We start from the raw sequence: 18,338 nt of genomic DNA, 5'->3' as shown, positions 1-18,338 counted from the left end.
CCCTTTTCTTTCAGGCTCACCTTGCTCACAGGCCAGACCAACCCACCCTTCTGGACACAAGCAATGGCCTGAGATGGGGTCACAGGTCCCACCATTCCGACAAAGGCAATGTTGGTGACAATTTGATCCATATAGGCCCGGCGGACAAGCTGGAGGGAAGCAGAGAGAACCTCAGGTAGAGGTTAGCACCATGCCCTCCAGAGGACAGGTGAGAAAACCAGAGAGAAGTGGGGAAGATCTGAACGGAAGAACTTTCCCTAGACATAGATGAAGGAGGCAGCCACCTTCTCCCCCAACTCGAGCCCCTAGGACCTGCTACCCCAGTGAACAGTGGGCAGTGAGGAGGGCGGCTGGGGACCCAGGACTTACGTTGTTGGCAGGTGGGCCCCATCCAGCCGGGGGCACACAAGCACTGCCCACTGACTGGGTGGCACGAGGCCCCGTGGAAGCAGCTGCAGGTCAGGCTACAATTGTCCCCATAGGTGTGAGCTGGGCAGGCTGCAAGGAGAGAAGCAGGCTTGGGTGCTGACCAGATGAGACTGGGAGCTAAAAGCCCCCAGTGGGGGGAAGAGGGGGAGGAGGAAGAAGGGGCAGAGGCAGGGAAAACCAGGACCCTGGAAGGGAAGTAGCTGTAAGAGCCTATGATTGCTTAGGCCATTCCCCGAGGAATAAGCCCTTCTCCATCTGTCTGACATGCCTCCAGGCCCTACTCAACACATGTCAACGAGCATTTCTTAGATGACCACTAGGTGCCAGGTGCCATGTGTGGGAGATAAAAAGAAGTAAAGGAAACAGGTCCTGCTTTCAGGAATCTCCATTCTCCCAAGGTTCACACCATGTACCCCAGATAGGACAGTACAAGGAAAACCCAGGCCCCTGGAGAAGATGATCAGCCAGTCATTACGGGCTACTCACCAGCATGTCAGCCCTGGGCTGGCTTCTCCTGCCCTGTGTTCCCTGACGCCGACCACCCTCTCCTTCCCTCATCTCCCCCAATGTGTCAGGGACGCATGGGCTCCCCCATCCCCCAAGCTAAGCCATAACTAGGACCTAGCCGGGCTAGGACCACAACTCACTCTGGTTGCAGCTGGGGCCTATCCAGCCGGCAGGGCAGAGGCAGCCACCGCTCACGTGATCACAGGGGGCCCCATTGGCACACTGGCAAGCACCCCGACATTCCAGGCCAAAAAAGCCAGCAGGGCATTCTGTACGGGACACAGTCACCAGGCAGTGAAGAAGCAGCCCCTGCCCTCCTGCTTTCCTCTAGATGGGCTAGGGGCAGGGGTGGAGGGGAAAGGGATTTTGATGGAGTGCTGAGTCAGAGGATTTCAGTTCAAATCTGGCTGCTGACACCTCTCCTGTGAGGCCTTAGACTAGTCACTTTGCCTTTCTGAGCCTCAGTTCTCCCATCTGTAAAATCAAGGGGTTGGCCAAGATGGCTTCCATCTCCCAGTTTATGATCTATCCTGACCTTGGGCACGAGATTTTACCATTCTTGTACTCAATTTGCTCACATGTAAAATCCGAGGGTTTGGCTTTTGGTTAGCTTTAAATCTAATTTTATAATCTTTGGGGATTTGCCTCTAACCAGCTCGGAACAGCACAGGTTAGCCAAGTCCTGACCTCTTCCCTTGCTCCCTGCCTCTCCAGACAGACAAACTCCCTCCCGACTGCACATTAGCCAGTCCTCCAGGCCTCTCCCCTTCTCGCACTAAGCCAGAGGCTGGGTTTTTCTTAGGAAAACCTCAGTGGCTTGGTTTCCATGGTGCCTACAGATGTGAGAGGAAGACCTGCTACCCAGAGCCCTGAGAAAGATTGGAAACCCGCTCCCGGCCCCCTAACAAGATAGGGATGTAGGTTTACTTAGGAGGACGCCCCTCCCCTCTTCTGATATCCAGAACCCCTGAAGGATCACTGAAATGATTTCTCAATGATACAGGAAAGAGGTGTGTAAATGACAGGGAAAAAAAGGGGAAAGAAGAAATATAGGGGAGAAAAGCAGAGCCTGGGCTCAAGCAGACCTTGTCCTGCAGGCTTTGAACCAGAGTACATTATAGCCTGAGCCCTCAATATTCTGGCCCTTCCTAGCCTGGGCCTTCCAGGGCTGGGAAGGATCTGGAGTTTGGGGGAGTCATGTAGCTCTAGAAAATGGCCTGGGCACCTCCTCTAAGGGAGCAGGGTTAACAGAGGCCCCTTGGGTAGGAGCCATCTCTTTTTCCCTGGCTCCTCTCAAGGTATCTACTTATGGCAGGCTACCCTGGAAGCTCAAGGTATTTGACAGATGCCAACAGGATTGGCAGCAGGGTAAGTTATCGACAGCCAAAGACCTAAGGAAGAGAAGCACCAGCTTGTGAACTGCAGTGTGGATGGCTTTCTCACCCTGGCAGCGCTTCTTCCTCCCCCTTTGGCTAGCTGAGGCAGAGGGCCCATTCCCCTGCCCTGGGCCAGGCCAGAAAAGGAGCGGGGATGCTCCACCACCCAAGAATACATTGCTTTTGGCAAACTGGGAGCTGAAAGCACGGGTGCTTTTCTCCAAGATTCCTAACCCGCTTAAGCTACATGCAGCCCACTTGTGACCACTCTTCTTTCCCTCCCTGATACAGGGGCATCATACACACCGTAAAGAGGGAGAGGATTGGGATCATTTCATTCTGCATGAAATAATGTCTGAGATCCTTTGTTCAGAAGGCTGGCTGGCTCTTTTCCAGTCCTTACCTCTCTCTCCAGGACTCTTCCAGGAAGCAAATAATAATCCCACTGACCTTTGATGCCACCCAGACAGAGTGAGTTAGGATCAAGGAGTTCAAATGAACAAGGGAGGGAAAGTGCTAGGCGTGGGGAGCAGAGAGGGGAAGGCAGAGGAAAGCAGTGACCAAATCCATGCTTAGACTAGGAGAAGGGTAGAAGGTGAGGGCCCTGAGCTCCCTCCCACTGGGTCAGGGAGAACAAAGGCCCCTGTGCTGGAAGAGTGAGAGATTAAGCTCAATCATAACATCTTTGGGTCAGAGATTGAGAGCTGAAAGGGGTCGTTCAAGGCCAACTCCCTCGTTTTACAAACAAAGAAACTGAGGCACAGAGCGGTTAACTATATTGTCTAAGATCTCACCGCTGGAAGTATCCAAGGTGGGATTTGAACTCAGGTCTTCCTGGCCTTCAATTAGGTTTCCTTTCCACTAGAGAATGGAACATCTTGCTGCTGGAGGAGAGACTTTGTGATATGATGAGAATAAAAGCTCCAGGCTCGGGGCAGCTAGGCCATTATCTAAGACTATAAATTACAGAGAAGGTGCTCATCTGGATTGGAAGTGGGTTTCTTCATTGGGAGCTCCCTGAACAGACAGAGGCTCATGGAACACTTCCCCGCTTCCCCCTCACCTGCCTGTCCTGGTCTCTCCCCAGCACACCAGGACCCTTGTGGCACAGGGACACAGCCAGGCCAAATATCTCCCTGTTGACTTTTCAGGATTATCCCTGGGAGAGGGATCCCTGCCCAGGCATCCTCCTGTTTCCAGAGATGGGCACACTGGATGCCAGAGGGGCTGAGCTAGGATTCGGGCCCTTGTCCTCAATCCCAGCCTCTCAGCTCCCCTGGGATGGTGGTGGAGGGGGCACTGCCAGACTCACCCCGCTCACAGAAGGTTCCCCTCCAGCCGGCCCCACAGGTACAAGCCCCGCTCACATGGTCACACGCTGCTCCGTGGTCACACTGGCATGGTCGGCTGCAGCTCAGCCCAAACCAGCCTTGCGGACACTCTGAAACACATCGACAACTGGTTAAAGCCAAAAGTGGGCTGCTTATCTCCCCAGGTCCACCTCCTTCCCTTTACTGATGGGGGGTGGGGGAGAGAAGCTCAGAAATCAGACCAGATTTGCCTCTTTCCAGTGGGCTGAGCACTGACTACTGTTGGGGTGGGTTAGGGCCTCTTTAAAACCTAAAGTCTTCCAAAGACAAAGTGAGAGCTCACTGGCCTCCCTTGCCAGCCTACTTGGCTGGGTCTCGGCAGAGCCCAGGGTCAGAGTCATGAGCAGTGGGGAAGGAGCTAGGGTGGTCCAGGAAAGACCCCACCATGGCCTGGGAAGGCATGCCTGGGTCCACTTTTAGCCAAGGTCACCTTGTTCCAGTTACTAAGCTAAGCTCCAAATGGGTCCAGATCATCCATTTAGAGCCCAAGGGGCTTCACAGGTCCCTAGTCCAATGCCCTCATTTTACAGAACAGGAGGGGAAGTGACTTGCCGAAAGTCTCACAGAGAAGTGGGCAGAATAGGCATTCGAACCAACTCTCCTGGCCTCAACGCCAGCCACCTTTCCGCTGCAACATACCCCTTGCTACAGGTCCATAATATCTTCTGACTTAAGGTAAAGAGTCTGGCACAGGAGAGAGTACTGACTTCAGTCAGGGGATCTGGGTTCAAAATCTTCCCCTGATGCTTACTACTGTGTGACTTTGGAGAAGTCACTTAACCTCTGCCGGCCTCAGTTTCCTCCAATGTAAAATGAGGGGCTTGGACTAGATGACTTCAGCGGTCCCTTTTAGCTCTAAATTTATTAATCTTATAAAACCTCCCTTTTTAGTAAGACAATACTTTGTCAAGCCGTCCTCTGTTTTAATGATGGGAATAGAAATAGGCTGTGATATTTCCCCCTCCCAACCCCAAACATCAGTCTAGATGAGCTCAGAGTAGAAGGGTCCTGCTCAGCCCACTGGAAAGAGGCAAGTCTGGCCAGAATGCTGAGGTTCCCCTCCCCCATCAGTGAGGGGAAGGGAGTGGGCCTGGGGAGACAGGGATGGAAGAAGGGAGCCCCCAAGAGGTGCCCGTTGGGTCACTGTGACCCAGGAGATCTTCCTCTCATAGGCCACAGGACAACCCCCCCCCCATGGGTGGCACTCACTCTGGTCACAGCGCAGACCAGTGTAACCGGCCTCACAGATGCACTGCCCCCTCACTGGATCACAGCTCCCGTGGTTGTAGCTACAGTTGCAGAAGTGTCTGCAGTCTGGGCCCCAGCGCCCCACGTCACAAGCTGAAACAGAGCCTTAAGTCGCTACTCTGCCCCACCGAGGGGCCTCCCAAGCAGAGATCAGCTGGTGACAAAGGGGGCCTGGGGAGACACTGTCTAGGAGGTAGGAGGAAGTGTAGGGGAGCTGAGCCATGCAGGGGTCAAGGGGAGGGGCAGGAGGCAGGGAGGCGACAATGGGAGGAAGCATCCAGAGAGCAGGCTAGGATGATGGTGGGCATGGGGCGCTCACTCCCCTCTATCCCAACTCCAAGGAGTCAATCTCAAGGCACCCCCAAGGAGCAGAGTCCCTGGCACATACAAAGAAGGTAACAGAGGAAGCCTCTAGTCTGAGTAAGGGATACACAGAGCTTATCAGGACCACAGGACACAGAAGATCAAGCTGGGGCAGGGGAGAGGAATGTCACAGAATGTCAGGGTTGGGAGGGAACCTAGAACATGGGATGTCAGAGCTGGGAAGGACCTTAGGGACAGGGAATGTCAGAGCTGGGGGGGACCTTAAAATATAGAATGTCAGAGTTGGGAAGAAACTTAGAACAGAGAATGTCAAAGCTAGAAATCACTTTAGGCCACAGAACTTCAGAGTGGGGAAGTACATTAGGACATAGGGTTAAAATTGTTGGAGGACTTTATAATACAGGTTGTCAAAAATAAAAAGGACCTTAGAACGTAAAATGTCTAAGATACACAGGATCATAAAATGTTAAAGGCAAAAAGTTCCTGAGAATATAAAACAGAGACTATCAGTGTTGGGCAGGGGGGCATGGGGGCAGGGGTGGGGGGAGAGTACCTAGAACATAGGATGCAAGAGCTATAAGAGAATGTTAGAGCTGGGAGGACTTAGAGATGGTCTAGTCCCAAAGCCCCCTTTCACAGACGAAAAAGTTGAAGCCCACAGAGGTTAAGTGATTGGCCCCAGGTCACACAGATGGTAAGGAACAGAGCCCAGACAGCAGGGGACTGGAGCCAGAATTCACAAGATGGGGAGGATGTGATTCTGGCCAGAGGCTGCAGGATTCCCCTTTTTGCCATGGCCTTGGTCTGCCCCAGCCACTACCTGCCACCCACCTCGTCTACAGTTGATGCCAGTCCAACCAGGGGCACAGCTGCAGCGTCCAGTCACAGGATGGCAGTGCCCATCATTCCCACAGGAGCATCGGAGCTGGCAGCCCTGCCCAAACGAGCCCGCTGGGCACACTGTAGCAAAGAGGAGAGAGGAGTGTGATGAGCCCCTGACACAGGAGGCAGGCCATGTGGGCATCTGTGCCACAAATTTCTGGTCAATCTCCCAATGGGAATGAGGAGGGCACTTACGGTCCTGGCAGTGGCTGCCAATGTATCCAGGGAGGCACAAGCAGGCTCCAGTCACGGGGTCACAGCCAATGCTATTGTCACAGGCAGGGCAGATTTCTTGGCATCCAGGGCCCCAGCGCCCGTCGGGACAATCTAAACCCCCAGCCCAGCCCAGCATAGAGGGGTCAGTATATGCTCAGACCAGACTTTCTTTTTTCCTGAAAATACTGACACAGGTAGACAGCACTTTGGAAGGGCTGGAAACACCATCTCTTGGGGCAGCTAATTTGGTACTAAACGTGGGAAGGGAGTCTGGCCTCCACAGAATCTTCTGCGGATTTCTTCATTCGGTCAGATGTTGGGGAATCAAGGGAGGGGTCTGTGGTGTATGTACGTGTGTATGTGTGAATGTGTGCACACATGTTCATATGTGTGTATGAGCAGCATATCACTCAAAGGGAGTGGAAAACCACTCAGAAAAGTGGTCCACTGTAATGAGAGAATAATAACAATATGAATACATTAATAACTGTAATATATATGTAACACATTTATATATAAATATAATTATACACTCATATTAATAATATAATAACCATTCATTAAAGTGGTTTACAGTAAGGAAATAATAATAACTAACAATGATGATGGCAATTTTAATAATATTAGTGATAATAAGGATGGGGACTAGCCTAGGTCAACAATTTCATTGATACAGAAAACTCCTGGATGAGAAAACTCCCTTCACTAAGGCAGGTCAGTACCACCACTGCAATTTATGGTTTTAAGAGAGTTTCCTAGTCCACTCAGAAGTTAAGTGACTTGTCCAGGGACACACAACCAGTATGTGTCAGATGTGGGATTTGAACCAATATTCTTTTATCTAGTTATACCACCTCTCCCCACCTCCCCCGAACAGCTGGGGAAGCTGTTCCCTTGGAATGGCAGAGAGGAGGGGTGGCTGGCATGGAGCCAACAGCCCCAGTCCTCAGACACTCCTGCCCAGCCGGTCTCTCACCTTTGCTGCACTCATCTCCAGTCTTCCCTGCAGGACACAAACATTGTCCTGTGAACCGATCACAGGGGGCCCCTCCACAGGAACAGGACCCAAAACAATTACTGCCAAATTTTCCTGGGGGACATTCTGTGGGACAGAAACAGTCAGCTTTGTTCAGAAAGTCAGCCTCGTGGGTCTGAAAACTGTCTCCCAAGCCCTCCCAAACACATTTCAGGACCTCACATCCTAGAAATAGAAATAGAAGTGACCTGAGAGGCAATCTGGACCAATACCCTATGTTGTAGACGAGGTCCAGAGAGATCAGGTGGGATTAGTAGGGATACACAGGGAGAAGGTGACACAGTTGTAATACTTATAGTCTTCTTCCAACTTTGGCCATTCAAACAAAGCTTTCCAATTCTGCAATCCAACACACAGTAGACTCTCTAACTCTGCAAGTTCTGTTAGGAAATGGGCCTGAGGAATGACCCCTATAGGTTAAAGAACAAGGCGGCACCAAGGATAGGCAGGCAGAAGTCAGAGTCAAGTGTCTAAAGTCAGAGGTGAACAAAGCTAAGAGGTCAGATCTGGTCCATGAATGTCATAGGCTAGACAAGATATTGAGGGCTCTGTCCAGTACCCTGGATAGCTCCCTAGGAAGGAAAATGCATGGAAGATGTCTAAGGCTGAGATCCAGACCTACTCGGTTGACTCCACCCCTCTGGTCTCTGGTTATTAAACAGAACTCATCCACATATGCCCAATTTGTTCTCTATGGTACATGGGTTCTTTTCGCAGAAAGATTTTGGTCTCCATGTCAGAGGGGAGGTCATGGTTTTTGGTGAGACGTGAGGCTCCACAAGAGTGTCCATATTCCCTGGAGCTCAGGAAAACAAGTCAAGGTGAGGAGGAAAAGAATAATCACTAAACAATTCACCTTCTATAAGCTCTGTCTCTTAGGGATCACATGCTCCATTCCATGGACTCCCCAGTATCCCTGAGGACAGTGGCTGATAAGCAACTCAACGAAAGACTTAATTGGATGGGGAGACATCTTCCTCCTTCATACCACAGGGTTCATTTTAAGCATGGTAGGATGGCCCTAGAAGGCAAAGGCATATTTATCCTCTCTGCCACACTTTTGAGCTCTTTTTTTTTTTTTGGAAGGAGCAACAAAGAAGATGAAAGGAACACACACTGTTGGACAAAGATACTGTCCTTTAGTCAGACCTTCTGCACATACACTCCGTGGAAGCTTCCTATTCCAAAAACACTACCTTTCCCTGAGCGTCTTTGTGGAAGACCAGAGGCCCTGAAATACCTTCAGATACTCCTGTCCACCAAGGAGGAGGAATGGAAGCAGAGACAGACAACAACGATGCCAGGAAGTCAACAGTCCATACGGTATTTAACACAGGGTTCAGATAAATAAGAACTAGAGTCTTTTGTAGGAAGGTGATCATAAATGGTGGAGCTAGAAGGAACCTTTGAGATAATGCCCACGAGGACACTGAGGCTCAGGAAGCCTAAATAGCATGTTTGTGCTCACCTGGTTGGTATCAGACACAGAAATGGAACCCAAGTCTCCAGACTCATGGTCCAGTGCTCTGGGAACCAAGGAGGTACTCTGGAAATCCTTGTTGACTTGGCTTGTGAGGGAAGTGTGTCATCTATGCAGTCAAGTGCAAATCATGACTGGACGCATCCAGAGCTCCCTGAACCTGGGATTGACACACTACCATCCTTTAGGCTCCCACCCAAGTTCAAAATCTTGAACTCAGCTTTGACTCCTCCCTCTCCTTCACCCCCCATGTCCAATCAATTCCCAACTCTTGTTTCTACTTCCCAAACATCTCTTGCAATCATCCTTTCTTTCCACTGCCCCAGCTACCAACCTGATTCAGACATTCATCACCTCTCATTTGGACTATTGCAAGAGCATTCCAATTGGTGTCCCTGCCTCTCCCCTCACCAATGTGTCCTCAACACAGCTGCCAAAGTCATCAGCCTAAAGCTCAGGTATCAATGCATCACTTGTCTACTTAAGAATCTCCCATGGTTCCCTCTGGCCTCTGGGACAAAATGCAAAGTCCCCTTTTAGGCTTGTGAAACCCTTTGTAATCTGGCTCCTACCCAGCCTTCCCGATTCATATCATTTGGCATTCCCTTCCATTTGTTGGCCTCCCAGCTACTCCTCATATATGACAATCCATTTCCTATTGCCATGCCCTTGTGGCTGGTGGTCTCCAATGTCTAATACACACTCCTTTCTCACCTCCACCTCTTGGAATCCCCAAATCCCTTCCAGGCTCAGCCCATATTCTGCCTCTTACATAGGGTCTTTCCTAATGCCCCCCATTTGCTATTGTATCCCCCCCCCATTATGTTGTCTATATACTGGATTTACTTTTCTGTGTATGGAATGGTTTTTCCCCAGTAGAACAAAGGCAGGGGATTGTTTTAATTCTGTTCTTGTATCTCCAGGGCTTCAGATAGGTCCAGGTATCTTTAAGATATTTACTAAATGTTTATACAATGAATGAATGAATGAACCAGCTCCCTACAAGCAGTCTAAAATTTCATTTCATTTCTCTGTCATTCTAGTGTCTTTCAAGGCACCTCAGAACCACAGACCTTTCCTCAGCTAAGCTATGAAAAGAAAGCCCCAGGCTCGTGATCTGCAGGGGAATTCCCCGTTCTGCAAATATATTGCCTCATGCCTCCAGCCTGCCTTGCCCACAGCCATCCGGCTTCAATCCTTTCATCCCTTCAAAGGCTAGATAACCCAGAATAGTGTTCAAGGGCCAGAGGCCAAGGGAGAAGGGGCCGGTCTTTCCCATGTGCCCACAGCTCCTGGCAAGTCAATCCTCTCTGGTTCCTAGTGGAAGAAAAATGACCGAGCATCTATTGTGAGATGAGACAGCCCCAGCCCCGGGGCTGTTTGTCTAGAGAAAGGCCTAAAGATGGCAAAGCCTCCTTGGCCCTCCGCATTCCAGCAGCCAGGGGAAACACAAAACCACTACTGATTTTAAAGTCTAAACAGCCGGGGCTAAGAGTGGAAACTGGATCCCGCTGGTCCAACTGACTCATAATGAGTGAAGGGCAGACTTCAGAGTGTTTGGCAGGGACTGGGAAATCATGTGGCCCGGCATGTTTATCTGAGGCTTATGCAAACAGCTCTGCCTTAGAAATAGGTCTAGAAAACATGGGATTCCCAACACTTCTTAATTTGGCACACCACAAGCGGGGTCGCACTTACCCAAAGCCAGGCCTCTGTCCTTGCACTGAACCAAGGGTCCAGAGAGGTTTGCAAACATCAGCTCACACAGACGCACACCACACCACACATGCAACTTGACCATTAGGCTGAGTGGGGCCCACGTATACTTCCCAACACTAGAGAGCTGGGGTGAGCTACACTCTGGTGGCACAACAGCCTCTGAACCATAGTAGGGACAGCTCAATCTTTCTTCCAGGCCAGTTGTATGCACGGCATATAGGGTAGGAGAGATATCAGCAGATGGCCACTTATAACAGTATGCCCTCTCTTCAAATCCATCTGCTTTATATGCATCTTCTATGGACCTGGTTACTTAAAAGTCTTCCCCAGTAGAAATGATAAGCTTCTCAAGGGCAGGAATATGTTTGTTTGCTTTTTTTTTCTTTTCTTTGTATCTCTGGTGCTTAGCACAGTGCCTGGAACACAGTAGGTGTTTAATAAACATGTCTTGACTGCTTGACAATCCCCATCATCTATCTGGGAAGATTTAGATGTGGTCCTTCCCGGAGACGGGATATTAATAAAATGACCTTTTCAAGGTCATTTTCTGCCCTCAAATTCCATTTTCTGCTCCTTGACTATGGGCAAGACACTTAACCTCTATGGGCATCAATCAATCAATAAACATATTAAGTGCCTACTATGTGCTAAGCACTCTGCCCTCAAGGAGCTTCCTATCAAATGGGGATAATGACGGCTAGCAATTCTAAAGAGTTTTAAAGTCTGCAAGCATTTTACAAACATCACCTTGTTTTATTCTCCCAACAATGCTTGGAGGTAGGTACCACTATTATCTTCACTTGACAGATGAGAACACTGAGGCAGAAGTAAATGACCTGCCTACAGGCACACAGCTAGTAAGTGTCTAAGGCAAGATTTGAACTCAAGTCTTAATAACACCAAGCCCAGAGCCCCAGCCATCTCAGTTTTCTTATGGGTAAAATGGATCCTATATGATCTTCTGTTTACAAATAGAAAATGCAAGGCAATCTATAGAGGCAGAGCCCTAGATTGAAAACCAAAGGATCTATGTGACCTTGGACAAGTCAATTAACCTCTATGGGCCTCAGTTTCTTCATCTGTGAAAAAGAGAGTTAAACTAGACCGTCTTTAAGGTCCCTTCCAGCTCTAGATCTACGAGTCAGTCCGTCAGTCAAGTATTACTAATTAAGTACCTACTGTGTACAAGGCACTATTCTAAATGCTGATCCTAAGAAAGATGAATAAATGAATAAATAAATGAATGACTTTGATAGTTTGCATGCCGCTTTGTCCCAAGAAGATTGATGCCAGGCTAATGTGGTTATTATTGTTAATAATAACCATCAAAACTGGCATTCCTCTAGGACTGAGGTTTGCCTAGCACCTTGCATATATTGTCCCATTTGGTCCTCACAAAATCCCTATTAGGTGCAGAAAGCCCTAGTTATTAGCGTCCCCATTTGGAGAAGAGGAAATTAAACAACAGCCACGTGACTTAACGGCATATGTGGAGTGGAATTTGAATGCAGGTCTTTCTATCTCTAAGCTCAGCCCCCTGGCTCCTCTACGTCTGCCATTTTAAAAGGTCAAGTCTGCTCATAGAAGGTTACTGTCCCTAGTGCTGCAGGGGCCCTCTGACGTCCTAGGCAGGGCCCCAGGAGGAGAGTGGCTTTGTGACTAAGCCCTACTGATCTCCTGTTGTGGGGCTATCGCTACATGTACACACAGAGCTCCCCAGGAAAGAGGGAAGGGGGAAAGGAGAGAAAGATCCCTGCTTTGAGTTTTATAACAACATAAGAGAATTTTCCTTTTATTCCTTGTCTCCACTAATTGGGGGCAGATGCACATCATGGTCTCTAATAGTTTCCAGACCCAAACAACAGTCAAGAGCCCCCCCATTTCTATAAAAATATCTGTGTTATTTCCTGTGACTCTTTCCTGAGGGATTTCAGGCCCTGAAAGAAAAAACATGGTAGGGGGAGAATTGGGATTGCAATTTTCTCTCCCCTTCTGGTTCCCAGAGGTGATGCTGTTGACTTCAGAGAGGCAAGGGAACATGTGGGGAACTGGCAATGAGAGTGGGCCTCTGGGCGGGGCCTTGCTCTGTGGCTGACGACTGGCCCACCCCTCACCCCAACAGGGAAGGCACCACAGACGGCCCAGATGCAGCAAAGAAGAGAATCCCAAGATTCTGCAATGTTGAGATTGGAGGACACTTTAGAAGCTGCCTAGTCTAACCCGTACTTGAACAAGAATTTCTTCTACCACATCCCTGAAAAGTGGTCATCATCTCTGTTTGAGGACCCACAATGAACCCACCGCTTCTCTAGCCCATTCCATCTCTGGACAGCTCTCACCATTAGGAAGTTTTTCCTGACACCAAGCCTAAATTTAAATTTGCCTCCTTGGAACATCCATCCATTATGGCTGCTTCTGTCCTCTGGGGCCGAGGAAAATAAAGCAGAAAACTGTCTTGTAAGCTCCAGAGAGCAACAGATTAATCAGTCTTTGCTATAACTTGGTCACTCCTTTTCCCAGTCCGGTTTTGGTCATGACCCATAAAGCTGGGCTCATAATAATGCCCTGCCTACTTTGCCTCAAGTTTCCACTTATCTTTGAGTTACTCTTTCACACGAGAGGAAGAGGAAGTCCATCTCCCCCAAGAGTCACCAGATGTCAATGAGAAATCTACAAGGTTTTGGATGACTCTCTGGGGTGGCTTGAAATTCCCACCATTAGAGATAACACTTTGCGAGGTTAAGGCATTGCCTCTCTTTAGGTGAAAAACTCCCTGGTGGCCATTATAAATTGATCCATTGGCTGGAACAGTATGGCGGAACAGAAAGAATACTTAGCTCAGCATCAGGAGATCTAGAATTCTGATCCCAGTCCTGCCTCTAGCTAGCTGGCTGGGTGTCCTTGAGGTAACACACTCGCCCTTAGGTAAGCCAGGTGTAAAAAGATGGGTCTGATCAGATGAGCTCCGAGGTCTCTCTCAGCTCTCACAGGGCTGTGCTTCCAAGGATCTGTTCACAAACCCCCTTTGCAAGGGGGCAAGAAAGTAGAATTCTGAGCAAATAAGAGAGAGGACCACTTAGCCTTGGTCAGGGACAGAGAGAGAAGGGAAAAAGCCAGTGCGGGAGACGTTGCTGCAGACAGCAGCCCTAGCCTGGGTGGAATAGGAAAACAGTGGGGAACCAGAGTAGGAGGAAATAATTAATAATAAGAAGAACAAAGGGGGCAGCTAGGTGGTACAGTGGGTAGAGCACCGGCTCTGGAGTCAGGAGGACCCGAGTTCAAATCTGGCCTCAGACACTTGCTAGCTGTGTGACCCTGGGCACGTCATTTAACCCCAATTGCCACCAAAAAATAATAATAATAGGAACAAGCATTTATTTATTCATTCATTCATTCATTCATTCATTCATTCATTCATTCATTCATTCATTTATTTTTGCTTTTAGGCAATTGCACCCAGGCCATCTGACTCCAAACCTAGCATCCTTTCCACGCTGCCTCCCAGGTGCCAGACAAACTTTACTTCCTTCAGAGTCTGACTGGGTCTATAAGCCTGTCTACCAGGTAGCAGACTGGAAATCCCACTGGGAGGCTTCTCTGAAACAACTGTTTACAGGCTACCTCTTTGGGGTATTATATTTGTTTGCCTTCTCAATGGATTGGGGAGGGGTTGGAGGGAGGGAGAGAATTTAGAACTCAATTATTTAAAATAAATGTTTAAAATAAATATTTAGATGAATAAACAAATGAATGAATAAATAAATGAAGAAAGAGAGAGGGAAAGGAGGGAGAGAAGAAAGGAAGGAAGAAAGGAAGGAGGGAAGGAGGGAAGGAAGGAGGGAAGGAAGGAAGGAGGGAGGAGGAAGGAAGGAAGGAGGAAGGAGGGGGAGGGAGGGAGGGAGGAAGGAGGGAAGGAGGGAAGGAGGAAGGAAGGAAGGAAGGAAGGAAGGAAGGAAGAAGGAAGGAAGAAGGAAGGAAGGAAGGAAGGAAGGAAGGAAGGAAGGAAGGAAGGAAGGAAGGAAGGAAGAAGGAAGGAAGGAAGGAAGAAGGAAGGAAGGAAGGAAGGAAGGAAGGGAGGGAGGGAGGAGGGAGGGAGGGAGGGAGGAGGAGGGAGGGAGGGAAGGAAGGAAGGAAGGAAGGAGGAAGGAAGGAAGGAAGGAAGGAAGGAAGGAAGAGAAGGAAGGAAGGAAGGAAGGGAGGGAGGGAGAGGGAGGAGGGAGGGAGGGAGGGAAGGAGGGAGGGAGGGAGGGAGGGAGGGAGGAGGAAGGAAGGGAGGAGGGAGAGAAGGAAGGAAGAAGGAGGAGGAAGGAAGAGGAAGGAAGGAAGGAAGGAAGGAAAGGAGGAAGGAAGGAAGGAAGGAAGGAAGGAAGGAAGGAAGGAAGGGAGGGAAAATGAAAGAACAAAAGAGAGATAAATAAACACAAGTTACTCTTGGACAGAGGAGAAAGAGCCTCACTTAACTAAGTGACTTTCCTTAGCTCTAGCCAGCAGGGACCTCACAATCCATGTAGCCCAATGCCCTATCATTTTATGGAGGAGGAAGCAGTCTTTGAGAAATGATTTGCCCAAGGCCTCACTTAGTTTTCCCTTCCGTAAAAATGAAGGAAGGGCCTGGATTAGATCAGGGGTCCTTAACCTAGGGCCCCAGAAGTTAGGCTTTTTCTTGAGCTATTTTGATAACTTCAATATAATTGGTTTCCTTTGTAATTCTGTGTATTTTATTTTGTGCATTTAAAAACGTGATTCTGAGAAGCTGTCCATAGCATTCACCAGACTGCCCAAGGGATCCAGGACATATAAAAATGGTTAAGAACTCCTAAACTAGATGAACTCTAAGGTCCCTTCCACTCTCAGTCTCTGGTCCTATCAGCCCATTAAGAGGATGAGGACCCAGGCCCTTATGTTCCATCTTCAGCCCTCTCTTCATGGGGTCACACTGCTGCCTCCCCTTAAGCACATGGCATTTGGTCCAGCCTGGCCTGGCTGATGCCTCCAGCCAGAGAGGACCCCATCTATCCTGCCTCTTGCTAGGGACGGGAGGTGGGGGCACCCAGGTATGGTCCCAGCATCAGGACTCCCTCTCCCCCCAGCCCTGGGCTTTGGCTCTGAGCAGAGGTGACCAAGTCTCTCCATCATCCCGTTGGCCTGCAGCCCTGGCTAGTGAAAACTTCTCTCCAGAGCCTTCTAAGGGATATTAATGCTTCCCTGTTTCCTGCCTTGTTCCCAATCCCCTGCTATAACCACAAACCTAATCAGAATGTTATTTGTCTCCAGGCTGAGTGGGTATAGATGAAGAAGGACAGAGAAGCCAAGGGAAAACTCAGACCTGCCTGTGGTTACCTTCAGCAGCTGGAGCCCAAGCAGGGGCCCCCGAGTTATTCATGTTGTGGCTTTTCTTTTTTTTCCTTTTTTCCATCCCTATCTGATGATGACAGCGCGTAGGTATTTCCTATCAGTCATGAGATGGAAAGACGCTTTGAAGGATGAAGGCTTCATGAAAAAATAAATCTAAAAGCCCATATTACCTGTTGTTCAAAGCTCAGGGGGAAAAATGGATTCTTTATCCAGCTCTCTGATAATTTAAAACCGCTAAAACCTCACATAGGCAAACAGGTATGTGGAAAAGGACGTTCTACCTATCTGCTTCTCAGGGAGCTGGCTTTGAGGGGTTGGCATGAACACAACTCAAGAGGGTCTGAGTTCAACTTCCAGTTCTGCCCCTGGCTCACTGGGTGGCAGTGGAAAATCCATTTCCCACTCTGGGCTTCAGTTGCCTCATCTGTAGGACCAGATATCAAAGGGCCCTTAAGCCCGGGGTCTCTGGCAAAGCAAGTCAGAGCCAACTCCAAACCACATGTCTCTTGACTGTTCTAATCTTCCACCCTGAATGCTACTCAATTTTCACTTTCGGTTCTCAGTGAATCAGGCTGGGAATTAGCCAAGGGGCTAGGAGGCTGACTCCCTGGTGGAGGGAGAGAGTCTGTGAGTCTAAAAAACTGGCTTCTATTGTAAATCAATCAATAAATGCTTGTTTACTGAGGGACTTCTGCAGTGGGCTCTACCCTTGGCCGGCTGTGTGGCTTCACCTGAGCTGTCTGAACAAAGGAGGAAGGGGGGGAATGGGGTGGGGTTCATGGTTCCCCAGGACACACCACATGAGCTCCTTAAGAGCAGGGATGGTTTCAGGCTATTTGTATACCAAATACCTCAAACAATGACGGATATCATCTCCCACCTCTGGACTTTGGTCCCTCATTCCTCAAATTCTTTTCCTTTTCACCTCTGCCTTTCTAGACCCATTATTTCCTTCAAAGCATGGCTTAGCTCAAGCCTCTTATAATAGGCCTTTCCCAATCTCCTCAGTCATTAGCAATTCCTCCATCCTAACATTTCATATTTAATGTGTGTGTGTGTGTGTGTGTATATGTGTGTATGTATGTATACATGTTATGTTTCTGCATGTATAATCATATACATACTATATATAGCAATGTCCATATGCTGTATGTACTACATATAATTATATTATGCACATACACATATAGCACATACAGATATATTTATAAATAGTATATGTTGGTATATAGTATAGATGAATGTATGTATAGCATTTTGTTATTGTTTCCATCATGTCCAATTCTTCATGACCCCTCTTCAAGCCTTCTTGGCAAAGATACTGGAGTAGTTTGATATTTCCTTCTCCAGCTCATTTTGCAGATGAGGAAACTGAGGTAAACAGGGTGAAATGACTTCACTCTGGGTCACACAACTAAGAAGTGTCTGAGGCCAAATGATAACTCTGGAGGATGAGTCTTCCTGCCTCCAGATCCAGAACTCTATCCTCTGTGCCATCTCGCTGCATATATATGAAATATAAAATATATATATATATATACACTTGTATATTCATATATAATATTATATAAGTATGTGTATATATGTATATATAAGATGTACATGTGTGTATATTATATATATGAAAAAAAAAGAGACAGGGTCTCAGAGAACATGATGCAGGGCAGGGGCATCAAACTCAAAAAGAAACAGGGCCACTAAACCATACATAAGGATTCCTGTAGGTTCCATGCCAACTTAGAAAGCCACATATGAACATTACCTGTGTTCCAGTATGTTTTATTTATTTCTTATCTTTCTCTTTTGTCTTTTATGCTCAGTGTTTAGCACAGAGCCAGCACATACCAGGTGGTTAATAAATGCTTGGTGACTTGAATGCGATTGGGGGCAGGAACAGCTGAGGGGGGGTACATGTGAGCATCTTCTCCCCCCTCCTCCCCGCAGGATGCCCTGTCCTCGCTCCCAGCCAGAGCCCCCTCACCTTGGTCACAGGTCTCCCCCTGGTAGCCTTCTGGGCACTGTCGTTGGCACTCGCCACTGAGGGGGCTGCAGGCCACTCCCGGGGGGCAGGCACACGTCTGCTGACAGCCAGGGCCGAAGGAGCCGGGGTCACATTCTTTTTGTCATCCCCATCGATGGGAAAACAGAGAGAAAGGAGGAACTGAGTCAGAGGGGGTGGAAAGAGGGCAGCAGGTCAGGCCCGGCCCTCCCCTCCTCTGGCCACTTCCCCTAGGACCATGCTGCTTACCGTGCTCACACCTCTCGCCCCGGTAGCCCGCTTTGCACGAGCAGCTGCCATCCTTCTTGTCACACTCGCGGGTGTTCTGCTGGACACAGCGACATTCCTCGGAGCAGCCCGGCCCGTAGGCCCACTTAGGGCATGCTGACCACAAAGA

The 18,338-nt window shown here is 48.9% G+C and overlaps 1 protein-coding gene across 1 annotated transcript in view; it reads right to left on the bottom strand.

Moving 5' to 3' along the window:
* Nucleotides 1-18,338, bottom strand: part of MEGF6 (multiple EGF like domains 6) — a 370,100-nt gene that overhangs the window by 30,111 nt on the left and 321,651 nt on the right. Inside the window, 10 exon segments of the mRNA XM_020975509.2 lie at nt 21-149; nt 370-498; nt 1,077-1,205; nt 3,625-3,753; nt 4,892-5,023; nt 6,086-6,214; nt 6,332-6,463; nt 7,329-7,454; nt 17,924-18,058; nt 18,191-18,325. Of these exon segments, the coding sequence (XP_020831168.1) occupies nt 21-149; nt 370-498; nt 1,077-1,205; nt 3,625-3,753; nt 4,892-5,023; nt 6,086-6,214; nt 6,332-6,463; nt 7,329-7,454; nt 17,924-18,058; nt 18,191-18,325 (1,305 nt within the window).

Source organism: Phascolarctos cinereus, unplaced genomic scaffold, assembly GCF_003287225.1.
Source record: "Phascolarctos cinereus isolate Bilbo 61053 unplaced genomic scaffold, phaCin_HiC Scaffold_726;HRSCAF=1367, whole genome shotgun sequence".
NCBI classification, from domain to species: Eukaryota; Metazoa; Chordata; class Mammalia; order Diprotodontia; family Phascolarctidae; genus Phascolarctos; species Phascolarctos cinereus.
The sequence above is the reverse complement of the archived record's forward strand: the minus strand, read 5'-3'. Positions and strand labels throughout refer to the sequence as shown.